General features: G+C 37.9%; 1 protein-coding gene across 2 annotated transcripts in view; it reads left to right on the plus strand.

Annotated features, from left to right (window-relative positions):
* Positions 1–6,463: 6,463 nt before the first annotated feature.
* LOC113922167 (alpha-2-macroglobulin-like) overlaps positions 6,464–13,692 on the plus strand; it is a 49,373-nt gene continuing 42,144 nt past the window's right edge. For both annotated transcript variants that reach the window (XM_027594069.2, XM_027594071.2), the window contains exons 1-7: positions 6,464–6,630; positions 8,821–9,004; positions 10,027–10,186; positions 10,348–10,400; positions 12,447–12,467; positions 12,741–12,909; positions 13,537–13,621. In XM_027594069.2, coding sequence (XP_027449870.1) covers positions 6,545–6,630; positions 8,821–9,004; positions 10,027–10,186; positions 10,348–10,400; positions 12,447–12,467; positions 12,741–12,909; positions 13,537–13,621 — 758 coding nt within the window. In that variant the 5' untranslated portion in view covers positions 6,464–6,544. The remainder of the gene's footprint in view (positions 6,631–8,820; positions 9,005–10,026; positions 10,187–10,347; positions 10,401–12,446; positions 12,468–12,740; positions 12,910–13,536; positions 13,622–13,692) is intronic.

The following is a 13,692-nucleotide window of genomic DNA, read 5'->3' on the forward strand; positions in this document are numbered from 1 at the left end:
CCGTTGGTGGCATTGTAAAACAGTGCAACTGCTCTGGGGAAGAGCATGGTGGTTCCTCAAACATCTAAACATAGAACTACCATATGATCCAGCAATCTCACTTTTGAGTATATATCCAAAACAAAAACAAAAACAAAAAAGAAAAGAAAATTGCAACATAAACAATTACCAAAAAATTAAAATGTTAGCAGTCTACACCATTCTTTTTAATTATGTGGGAAAATTACATCATTATGTCTAACTAATTAGTAAAGTTATTCATGATCATTGCTCTTTTTGGGCTCCTGGACCCAATTTTAATGGGGAAGGGGCAATCCGCCCCCCCACACACATACAAGCAAATCTCCAGGTACCCGCTGGGTGTTGTATAATTCCACACAATTCTGACATTATCTACCTGGAAATAGCACCAGATTCCACAGGTTAAGGTTTCAGTCCTACAAGACTGCTCCATCACCACCACCTCAAACACCAGTTGTAAGCTCAGGCTGTTACCTATGCTTCTGACTACAGTTTGGAGGTTCCAATGGCCCCCTCACTGGGTTAGATTAATTTGCTAGAGCAGCTCACAGAATTCAGAGAAACATTTTACTTACTAGATCACCAGTTTATTATAAAAGGATGTAACTCAGGAACAGCCAAATGGAAAAGATGTCTGGGGCAAGGTATGTGGAAAGGGGTGTGGAGTTTCCATGCCTTCTCTGAGTACAGCATCCTCTTGGCTCTCCAGCCCAGCCAAGAAGCTCTCCAAACCCAATTCTCCTGGGTTTTTATGGAGACTTCATTACATAGTCATGATTGATTAAAGCATTGGCCACGAGTGATTGATTCAACCTTCAGTCCCTCTCCCCTCCCCAAGCATCAGGGTATGGGAGTAGAGGACTGAAAGTTCCAATGTTCTAATCACATGATTAGTTCTCCTGGCAATCAGCCCCCCACCCTTAGGTGGGGTTTAAAAGTCATCTCATAAACATAAAAAGAAACATATTTGTCACTCTCAACATTAGGAAATTCCAAGGGTTGGGAGTTGTGAGTCAGGAACCATAGACAAAGACCAAATATAAATGGGAAATGTATATTTGGTCATCTGAATGACCAAATGCATATTCTTATAAATCACAATATTGCAGTTACCAAACCCTGAAAACCAGAATTTTATATACACACACTTATTAAAGGAACACCATTTTTTCATACTCTTTGCTTTGTAAATAACATGATTTTACCTCCAAATTATACTGTATTATTTCAAATTAAGTGATGAGACTACATATTTGTAACTTGCCATGAAAACACATGAATTATAAGAACAATGACTTTTACAACTTAACAGCTTTTAATAATATCTTACAAAATATATTCCATTATTTATTTTTTAAACATTGCTATAGTAGTACTAGAAATTGTGGGTTATTTAAATAACCCACAATTCAACTAATGGTTAAATAACCTTTGGGCATGACAAAAAACAAATAAATTAGAACATTTAAAGCTCTTAGAACATTACTCAGTTCATCCGTATAGTGTGTACTATGTAATTACTAGCTATCACCTCTGTTGTTGTTAGTATTGTCTTTAACATCTCAGTAATTAAAGCTTGACATATAATTTCACCTTTTTCCTATTCTTAAAATCTGACTCCACTGTTTCCTCCTAGACTAAATATAACTCTCTAAAATGAAGGTTCTGGGGTGCCTGGGTGGCTCTCAGTCAGTTAAGCATCTAACTGTTGATTTCAGCTCAGGTCATGATCTCAGGGTCGTGAGATCGAACCCTACATCGGGCTCTGCACTAGGCGTGGAGCCTGCTTAAGATTCTCTCTCTCCCTCTCCCCCTGCCCTTCCCCCCATCCCTGTCTCTCTCCCTTTCTCTCCCTCTTTCCCAAATAAATAAATAAAATGAAGTTTCTGACACTAAAAAGTTCAACAGTGAACATGAGAGCCTCAGAGAACAAAGTAGATTCACATGGCACACACACACACACAATTTTTCATTCACCAAAGGAAAATCCACCCTGCAACATATCCCCTACCTTCCTTCATATTCAAAAATGAACTGCATATAGTTAAAGATAAAAATATAAAATGCAAATACTTAAGTCAGGAAAACAATATAGCAGAATATTTTTTACAATTTTGGGATGCAAAAGGACTTCTTAATCAGAAAATAAAAGCCCTAGACGAAGTTAATGTGCAAGCAACAGATTTCCTACAAGTGACAATGATGCAGTACATCACTAGTAATCATATCCTTACAAAAGAAAAGAAATATATAATGCACCCCTCCCTATCAGATTGGGAAAATTCTAAAAGATGTGGAAAAGTAGTCTTGGGCATTGCTGGTAGAAGATAATTGGCAAGGGGCGCCTGGGTGGCTCAGTCAGTTAAGCATCTGCCTTTGGCTCAGGTCATGATTCCAAGGTCCTGGGATCGAGTCCTGAATCTGGCTCCTCCCCCCGCTCATGCTCTCTCTCTCTCTCTCTCTCTCTCTCTCTCTCTCTGCTCACTCTTTCTCTCAAATAAGTAAATAAATAAATAAATCTTTAAAAAAAAGATAATTGGCAAAGTCATTTTAGAAAGCTGACGTGACAATACTACAAAGTTTTAAAGGTGTACACTCGGGGCGCCTGGGTGGCTCAGTCATTAAGCTTCTGCCTTCGGCTCGGGTCATGATCTCAGGGTCCTGGGATCGAGCCCCGTGTCAGGCTCCCTGCTCAGTGGGGAGTCTGCTTCTCCCTCTCCCTCTGCTGCTCCCCCTGCTTGTGCTCTCTTGCTCTGTCAAATAAATAAATAAAATCTTCTAAAAAATAAAGGTGTACACTCTTTGCCCTAGCAAATTCACTATGGACTCATCATACAAAAATACTTCTATGTGCCCAAAAGTATTGTAAGGACAGTCACTGAGTTCTATTGTTTGTAATAAGTTGCTTTAATTCAGGCACTTATTCCTCTGTATCGCAACGTAAAATCCCATAAAACAGATTATTTGCAGATATCAGTACTCCTTAGAAACAAAGGAACAAATGGACTTTAACTTAAAAGATAAGACATTAAGCTTTTTGATAATTTTGAGAAACTATGCCAAGCATATTGTTTGAATAGAAGCAATCTGAGGGTGTGTTACGCTGTTTATCTTTGTACATTCAAATATTTTTCCCAACAAAAATTAAGGAAGGTTAATGAGAGCACAAAGGAGAAACACTCTGATATTTGAGAGACTCTGGAGATACATAGTGTCCGAACTCCCAAATTTTCCTCAGAGTACTCGCGCCAAGACAAAGCAAATGCACTCTCTGATAGAGTGAATACAGTAGGCCATTCATTAAGCTTTCTGGCTTTGAAGGCGGTTAACACGTAAGCAGCTGAAATGTCCTTGATTTCACTATCAGGAGCTACACTATCCTGAATGTTCTCTTCACCTACCCGAAGTAAACCAAGTGTAACAGTTGTTACCACTAGAGGAGCTATATTCAGTCCCTGGCAAGCACTATACCAATACAATGGAAACATTTTTTCTATGTATTTCTGTTAAAACCCATATACCTCCTAATCCTATTATTTCCGCAATTCCCGAATAATCCTCCCTTGTTTTTAATGGCATGAGTTTTCCTGCATTTTGCTCCCTTGCTTTCTTTTCCAGGAACTGCCTTTCTTCTTTCCCCTACTTTCTTTCCTATCTTATCCTTTTACTTCAGTTTTTTAACAGTAAGTATTTGCGAAATACTTCAAAATTGTATAGAACTCTTAAATATGATATAAATCTATCAATCTTTTTCTAATGTGATCGTGAATGCCCTAGTTCAAAATTACCATCATCTCTCACCTATATAATTGAATTAATTCCCAAATTGGACTCTCTGCCTCCTGGATTGTCTCCTTTCAGTCAGTCTTCCAAATTTCAGTAAAAGTGATCTTTCCGAGAAGCAAAGCCAGAGAAGTGACTCCACTGATCACTCCCCAAGCACCTTAATAGTGCCAACAAGTTCCTTTTTGATTTGAGGCCAGCTTAACCACTTTCCTGAATACATGGGCATTTTTTTTCTAAACCAAGTACTTTTCATTTCACTGAATGTGTCATGATTATTCTCACCTCCTGAGCCTTTGTATAAGTCATTCCTTAGGTGCTTAAGAATACATTTTTCATCTGCTTCTTTCCTCTGGCTAAACACTACTCATACTTCAGAGCTTAATTAAAATTTGGCTGTACGGGTGCCTAGGCGGCTCAGTCGTTAAGCATGTGCTTCGGCTCAGGTCATGATCCCAGGGTCCTGGGATCGAGCCCCGTATCGGGCTCCCTGCTCAGCCGGAAGCCTGCTTCTCCCTCTCCCACTCCCCCTGCTTGTGTTCCCTCTGTCGCTGTGTCTCTCTGTCAAATAAATAAATAAAATATTTTTTAAAAATTGACCTTGCCATAGATTTCCTTTCCAAGCCCAAGAATGGGTTATGTGCCCCTCTTATGTGGTCTCACGGCATCCTGAATTTCGATAATAATGTTTGGCTACCAAAAGGATGAGATCATGCCATTTGAGACAGCATGAATGGACCTTGAGGGTATTACCCTAAGTGAGGGTATTATGCTCAGTCTCTGAGACTGAGGAAGACAAATACCATATGATTTCACTCATAAGTGGAATCCTTAAAAAAATGTATGAAAAATAAAAGAAGAATGGGACCTATAAATACAGAGAACAAACTGTATTCCCCTCTCCAGTGGGAGTTGGGGAGGGCATGATGGGCAAAATGGGTGAAGGGGAGAGGGAGGTACAGGCTTCCTGTTATGGAAGGAATAAGTCACAGGAATAAAAGGCACAGCATACGGAATATCATCGATGATACTGTATAGCAATCTATAGGGACAGATGGCTGACACTTGTGGACATAGCATAATGTCCACAATTTGTCACTATGTTGTACACCTGAAACCAATGTAATAGGGTATGTCAACTATACTCAAAAAGTAAATAGATAGGTAACATTCCATAAAAGCCCATGCACAAAAGATATTTCTAAGAGTGCTAGACGCTTGAAAGAATCAGTAGAGTGCTATCTCAGTGTACACATTGATCAGCAGTATGTGCCGTGCGTGACACACTCCTAAAGGAAACATGCACAACAGTTGTTGGTAATAGTGATATCTGAGTGAATTAAACCATACCATTGATTTTAGTAAAGCACCATATTTAGTGCTTTGTGCTGCATGTTATACACTCCATATAGGAACATGTCCAAAAGGTGATCCTGGCAATGCTGGATTCATGAATGACTCAGTGCACTGCTATTCCCAAATAAAAAGATACAAAATATAAAAAAGAACCGATCACAGTTGAAGAACACAATAACCAATAAAAATACACTAGAGGAAATCAAGAGTAGATTAGGAGATGCAGAAAAATATATCAAAGATCTGAAGACAAGGTAGTAATAGAAAACACCCAAGCTGAAGAGCAAAAAAGAAAAGAATTTTTTAAATGAGGAAAAGTTAAGGAATCTTTTGGACAAGTAAATAAACATTTGTATTTCAGGGGTCCAAATAAATACTGTTTGCCTACTGTATTTTTATCCTTTGCTTATTTGTCTGCTTTCACACTCATAGAACATAAGACCTTTTAGTGCATATCTGTTTCTACATATTTGACCACTCCATCTCCATAATTTTGCATGATACCTAGCCTTACTAGGCTCAATAATTACTTATAAAACAACCAGATGAATGGATGGATGAAATAGTTTATCTGATTAGGGATTGTTGAGGAGTAGCATATTTAGAAGACTGTAACAAAATTTGTTTGTATAGTAGATGATAAATTGGGTTCTTTGTTATGCACAGTAGGTCAAAGCTTTTTTTTTTTTTTTTGAGGTCCTGCTACTTCTTTTTTCATCTTTTCACTTTCTTAATACAGGAAAATATTTTCTATCATCATTCTTCCAGGGTCTGGCTCTTCATCCACAATCAGGTAATATCCCTAAGGTCAAAAACCTATTACTGTAATCCAATACCATTTCCATAGGGAACTATTGAATTCTGAAAGTGCTTCAACATTTGAGTAAGCATATTTAATGGAGGACTTGCAGGCATGCTGACTTGAAGTGAAATAGCTATTTTGAGCCTGTCCAGTGTTGCTTAAATTGTAGCTTCCCTTGCCAACTATTCAGGCAAGAGATGTGAGGAAAACCATAAAAGGAGCAGTGGGGAAGTGGACCGAGGGAGTAAGAGAGAGAAGGGGTTGAAAAGCTGATTAGCTGCTTCACAGTAAAACCCAGAGAAAGTGAGCACTAACGGTAATGTGGATTTTATCCCTCCAGGAATTCTATTCAGCCCATCCGGAAATAACCTTGACTGTAATTAGGCCCCTGAGAGCAATGACCCTTTCAGAGACCGGTCAGAAACCTCTACTTTGTTTAGACACCATGTGTGGGTGGAACTTCCTGTTTGCACCAGGAGCAGTATAAAGCCTAGTTGCTCTGAGGAATGTTTGGGACCAGACCAGTTGCAGGGAGCAGGGTACAATACAGTCTGGTCTCCTCAGGGCCATTTTCCCTGCAGCATGGGGAAGAACAAACTAGTTCATCCAAACCTTTTTCTCCTCCTTCTGGTCTTCCTGCCTGCAGATGCCTCAGTCTCTGGAAAACCGTGAGTTTCACAGAGAACATGAAGAATCCTTTCCTTAAAAAAGATTCCTTTGATTCTCATTTAGACGATTCATTTGTCTTTCCCATAAAACTGTCACCTTCTTATCTCTAAAGTCTCTTCCAATGATGAGATTTCATAAATCTGGTTTATTCATTCTTTACTTATTCTTAACTATTTTTCTCCAACTCTGAATCCCTGACTTTCTAAATTTTCTAGGGATATACAAAGACTTTCAAAGGGGCATTGGCAATTGATACTTATAAAGGAAACAATTTTCAGATCCTCACATTCAGAATGATTTGCTCGAGACCATGCTATTTATCCTTCCTTACTTCTTTCTTAATTGCCCATCTTCCACTTTGTAAAAGAAAGACAAACCTCTCCCTCAATCAGATGTTACTATGAAGCATTGTCCTGGAGTATAAAAATCTATAAGGTGGAATAATTTGAAATACTAATAAGGGAACAATTTGAAATACTGATGCTGATGTTGAGAAAGCAAAGGATTCTAACAATGAGGGAGAAAATTCTTTTGCAGATTATGTGGTGATGAATTCTTTGTTTCAACAAAGTTGAAGGGGGATCTAAAGGAAATACCCACTGATAGATGATTAGAAGTAATTCTTGATAATAGGTACTGGGTGATTTTTGGTACCTAATGCAGAAGGAGTTCCAAGAACTGGCAACAATGATATAATTGTTTTATCTGTATTTTATTTACTTTATGTAAACAATTTTTCATGGCACTCATGTCCCTACAAACTAAAAACAGCAACAGAACTAATGTTAAGCCTCATTCAATTCTTGCAATTAAGGAATATCCATCCATGGATACATAAAAACAGCTCATTGTTCTTATTAAAAATGTGTTTCAAAAATATTTTTATTTTATATCTAATATGTGTGAATATTATAATACATTTATTTTGTTTTGATCAGTTATATACTAGTAAGACTTGAAAATAATTCAATCCAGAAGAAAAGCTTTATGGTCACATAAAGAATTAATGTTAAATTAAGCACCCATATATAATATTACATATATATGAGTATATGTCTATATATATATATACACATATATATACTTAATAAAGAACTAAGAGTCATCCATAAAAATATTTCAAAGCATAAAAAATCATAGGCTAAACTTCTATGTTGTAAGTGGCATGGTAATTCAAGTTTAAGGAGGAAAAAAAGGAAAGATGTTAAATTTCTGATCATACAAAAAGAACCTTTTGATGTATTTTTTAAGAAGGTCATACTGGGTATCTTATCACTATGATATTTAAGAATCCATCGAAAACTTATAGAAGACTAAGATTTAACTTAAAATGTCATCAAAAATAATATCTTTTGCTATTATTTGTGATAAAAATATAGATGTTTACTTGAAAAAATGTAAGGAATGCATAGTGTCTAAAAATTATTTTAGGAGTTCTGTGAGCAAAAATGTTTGAAAACTACATAGTCAATAAAATTATATATGAGGGTATTGGCAAAGTTTCTGTTCTGCTCATTGAGTTACCAAGACCCAAAATTCCATCACTAGAAGGCCATTTTTGGGTGGAACCATTGTCTAGCCATGAGCTGAAAGGCAAATATTTAAAATGCAAACAGCCAGGGTTAAGTAACATGAAGATTTCATTAGTTACTTACCACAACTGAGACTTTAAACTAATGACTCACTTTCTTTGAGCCTCAGATTCCATATCTGTAAAGTGGAAGAAAGTATTTGCCATACCATTTTCACAGGGTTGTTGAATATATATAACCAATGAAAATACTGTTTATTGATTGATTTTTATAGTGCCTCTCTTGAGATTTGCTTGCTTTTTACAGCAATCCTAGTGTAAAATAGATTTACAACATGAATAAACATCATTACCATATATTTTATTTGAATTCAGATGCTCACATATTGTGTTCCTTAAAGTGAGGTATCCTAGCAAGTTTTAATTTATTTAAAGCTCACTTCCAGCAAAATGTTCATTGCCATGGCACTGATGATGGAACAGGGAATAATTTTCATGCATGCCATTCAACAGCAGAGATCAATGTCATGTTCTTCAATATATCCTCTCTTGGTATCAAACGAATGATAGTAACAATCATTATGATGGAAAATAGTGCTGGTGATAACAATAACTCTCCTCTTACACTCTCCTCTAACTGGACTCCCCCCATTCCCAGGCAGTACATGGTCCTGGTCCCCTCCCTGCTCCACTCTGAAACCCCTGAGAAGGGCTGCCTCCTTCTGAGCTACTTGAATGAGACAGTGACTGTAAGTGCTTCCTTGGAGTCTCTCAGGGAGAACAGGAGCCTCTTCACTGACCTGCTGGTGGAGAAGGACTTATTCCACTGTGTCTCCTTCACTGTGAGTTTGCCTATTTGACTTCATATACTTGATTCTACTGGTTAGGATCATAGGCATCTAGAATTCAGTCAAGATAAAGCTTTGAAAGCCTGGCAAAGACTTCAGAAAGAAATCTAAATATAGCAACTATGCATAGAAAGTACGAAGCAATGCATGAATTTCCAACCATGGGAGACAAATACGTAAAGGCGTATTAAAAATCAACTTAATGATCAAAGAAAATTTCTATTAGCCAGGGGGGGAAAAGCAGTATCCACTAGACAAAAGGAAAATGTGACTTCTTAAATTAAAATGGAAAAAATGTTAATAAGGCAAACTAGACCAACACATGATATAAGCCTCCAGTGGTGGTCTGACAGGAACACATCAGCCCATATTAAGAGGGAAAATTGTAGAAATTACTATAAGCAAATATCCACTATCTCTTCAGAGTTGCCCATATGTAAAATGCTTACAGCCTACAGCCAATAAGATATGGTAGCTTCATTTCCCATAGCCTTAAATATGCTTCTACCGTGCCCCGTTAGCACAGAACATCAACTTGGTAAAGTTCATTATATAATTGAATCAAGGGGCGCCTGGGTGGCTCAGTCGTTAAGCGTCTGCCTTCGGCTCAGGTCGTGGTCCCGGGGTCCTGGGATCGAGCCCCGCATCGGGCTCCCTGCCTTGCGGGAAGCCTGCTTCTCCCTCTCCACTCCCCCTGCTTGTGTTCCCTCTCTCTCTGTCAAATAAATTAAAAAATTTTTAAAAAATTATTGAATCAAGACTGTATTGGCTGATCTATAAGGAGATGTGAGTCTCACTTATGACCTCTTTTGCTGATGTATTTTCCTCCATCTTCTGTTCTGTCTCCCCATTTGTAAAATGATGGAAATAATTCCTATCCATGCCAACTTCCCCTGATGAAAATGAGGGGGTGCAGTGAAGTAAAGGGGCCAGGTCTCCAGGGAGGAGAGGAACAGAGAGTGTAGAAGGAAACTTGCAAGACTGAATGTGTTCTCAGGGTCTGTCCTATATTTCAGGTCCCAAGATCACCGTCCAATGAGGAGATCATGTTCCTCACTATCCAAGTGAAAGGACCAACCCAAGAATTCAGAAGGCGGACCACAGTGGTGGTTAAAAACCAAGAGAGTCTGGTCTTTGTCCAGACAGACAAACCCATCTACAAACCAGGGCAGAGAGGTACGGAGAGGCCCTCCAGTCAGTACAACTCCTTCCTCCCCTGCATTTTCCCCAGTCAAAGGCTCTATAGTCCTGGTTCTTTAACAGTTTTTTTTTTTTTTTGCCGGCTGCTAAGCCTGATTTAAGGTTTCCGGGACTCATGGAAAATATTTCTGTTTCAGTGAAGTTTCGTGTTGTCTCGTTGGATGAAAATTTTCACCCCCTGAATGAGTTGGTGAGTCTCCAAATATCTATCTAGAATCATTATTATCTGTGTAAACAATCTGGGAGCCTGGTTTTGGTGCTGGGGGAGGACCAGGGCAAAGAAGAATCTGGTATCACTAGCAGTGATTTCTCGCATTACAATAGTGCAAGATCCTCATTTAAACCAGAATCCCGGGTCAAAGAAGTAGCTAATTCTTTCCATCTTGGTACTGGTACTTAGTCAGTTGTCACACAATTAAACTTACACTTTATAAAGTTCTCCATTAGGCAAATTAGAAAGATATGTTAAACAATAGCCATGCCTACTCCATGAAATAACTTAAAATCAAATAACTTCTCAAAAATTTAGAATTTTTCTAAACACACCTACCAGAACCGCTTCTATCAAGGAAGAGTGTAATCAGTGTTTGTTTTTTGAGACTAACACCTGATATTTATAAGAGATAACTCTTTCAACTTTAATGCAGACATCAAACCAGCAAGTCTTAATTTTTCTCTCCCAAATCTACTGCTCCACCACATCTTCTTATCTCAGAGGCAATTCTTTCCTTCTAACGCCTAAAACAAAAGCTTGTCATGGGGCACCTGGGTGGCTCAGTTGGTTAAGCAACCGACTCTTGACTTTGGCTCAGGTCATCATCTCAGAGTCCTGGGATCGAGCCCAGTTTTGGGCTCTGTGCTCAGAGCTTGGCTTGAGGATTCTCCCTCTCCCTCTGCCCCTCCTCCCGCTCCCACTCTCTCCTTCTAAAATAAATAAATAAATCTCAAAAAAAAAAAATTATCGCATAATCCCTGTTTTCTCTTTTTCTCTCATACCTACATCCACTTTATCAGAAAATCATGTTAGCTTGAAATATATCCAGACTATTTCTATTTTCTCACAACCTGAATTGCCACAATCTCATCCTGGCCAATATCACCTCTAAACAAGGCTGTTGCAGTAACCCTGAAGCTGATCTTCTATTTTCTACTTCCATTCCTCTATCTAAAATAAACACCTCATCCGTCACTCTAGCAGCCTTACCCTGCTTCATTTTTTCTTCTCAGCATTTCATTACCTAATATAAATCAAGTGTATACATATGTATATACACATAGATATATGTTTAACATATATATTTTATCTTTGAGATATCTGATTGATATATCATTGATATATATCTCAAATAAATACTGAACATCAAGTAAATATCAACATCAAATTATAAATATAAAATATTAAGTATATATAAAATATGTATCTCCCAAATATATGTGTGTGTGTCTTTCTTATATATCCATCCCTATTAGAATGGAAGCTCCATGAGAGCAGATATATTGTTCTTTTGTGCATTGATGTGCTCCCAGCACCTAGAATGATGCACAGCGCATGGTAAGCACTTAATAAATATTAGTTTTTTAAAAATGACTAACCAGGGGCACCTGGGTGGCTCAGTCGTTAAGTGTCTGCCTTCAGCTCAGGTCATGGTCCCAGGGTCCTGGGATCGAGCCCCACATCGGGCTCCCTGCTCAGCAGGAAGCCTTCTTCTCCCTCTCCCACTCCCCCTGCTTGTGTTCCTTCTCTCGCTGTGTGTCTCTCTGTCAAATAAATAAATAAAATCTTTAAAAAAAATAAAAATAAAAATGACTAACCATTGATAGTGGAGGAGCTATTCTTCCTCTTTTTTCTTAGAACTAAGAATTCTGTGACCATCTCAATATTTGGGTCTGAGTATGGTTCTTATAGTTCTGTTAGTGTTTATTTCTTAACCTATAAAATTTCCTAACAAAGGAGTGTTCCTCACTAGGATGCCCATAAGTATTTAAGTAATGTTAGTAAATCCCATTCTTATTGAATGGCTGTGCACATGGATATTTGTTGCTGATGGCCTAATAAGTTCTTAATATTATTTATTAATTGCTTAAAATAGATTAAAAGTTTTGTAAAATTTAACCTGGATTTTTTTTGTTTTACTACAGATAGAGTTATTCTACATAAAGCTGTCTTGCTTATAAATCAGAATTGAGACTCTTTGAGAATAATCCTACATCCCTTTATTTCTCTTTTGTCTTTCAGATTCCACTAGTATACATTCAGGTAAGCAACATGAAACATTCCATAGACTGAATTAAATAAATTTAGAGAAAATATTCATATTTGAGAGGTTCTTACAATATACCAGGAACTTGTCATTGAGGGAGAAACCTTTGAGCTCATATAGCACTAGATGGTTCTAACTCATCTGTCCCCCCCACCCCTCACCACCACCCCATTGGTTTATTTGTGGCTAACATAGGAGTTTCCACAGATTTCTTTTATTGTCTCTAATGTTCTAAGCTCTATTATAAGTTACAATTACTGTATCCATAGGACCCGAAAGGAAATCGCATCACACAATGGCAGAAACTCAAATTAGAGAATGGTCTCAAGCAATTGAGCTTTCCCCTCTCATCTGAGCCCTTTCAGGGCTCCTATAAGGTGGTCGTGTGGAAGGAATCGGGTGGAATGACAGAGCATGCCTTCACCGTGGAGGAATTTGGTATGGATTATGAAAAGTCATGGAGCATTTGTCTTCAAATCTAAACTTCTAGGGCCTAGAATTTGAGCTTATTTAGAGTCCTTCTATTTCCTATGTGTGAGGTTGAGCTTTGAGTGGAATCAATTATGTCTAACTCCAATGAGACCATCAGTGATCTGTGAATAGAACTTCATATAGCTTGGTTAATTTTGTATTAATTTTTAATCTCAAAAAATATGTAAAACAGCCTTGTTTTAGATAAGTCTTCCCTAATTCATTAAGGTCACAGTGATCTGTCACAGTCCTTCAATCAGAATATCCATTTGAGGGGCACCTGGGTGGCTCAGTCCGTTAAGCATCTGCCTTAGGCTCAGGTCATGATCCCAGGGTCCCTGCCCAGTGAGGAGTCTGCTTATCCCTCTCCCTCTCCCTTTGTCCCTCCCCCTGTTCATGTTCTCTCTTCCTTTCAAATAATTAAATAAAATCTTAAAAAAAAAAAAGAATATCCATTGGTAGTAAGGTGGTTGTATTGGAGAGTATAGCTGCATATTCAGAGCCCTAAAATATTATTAGGGAATTGTTACTGAAAATACTAATTCCCCAAAAGTTGAAAAACAATCACTGACTTCCTTTATCTCCAATGAACAGTGCTTCCCAAGTTTGAAGTGCAAATAACAATGCCAAAGATAATCACTATCTTGGAAGAAGACGTGAATGTGTCAGTATGTGGCCTGTGAGTTTACATATTTTTTAATCTTTTGAGAGAATTACTTAAAGGAGACTCATCATTTGGGATATTTTGAC

The sequence above is a fragment of the Zalophus californianus genome, chromosome 9, assembly GCF_009762305.2.
Source record: "Zalophus californianus isolate mZalCal1 chromosome 9, mZalCal1.pri.v2, whole genome shotgun sequence".
Lineage (NCBI taxonomy): Eukaryota > Metazoa > Chordata > Mammalia > Carnivora > Otariidae > Zalophus > Zalophus californianus.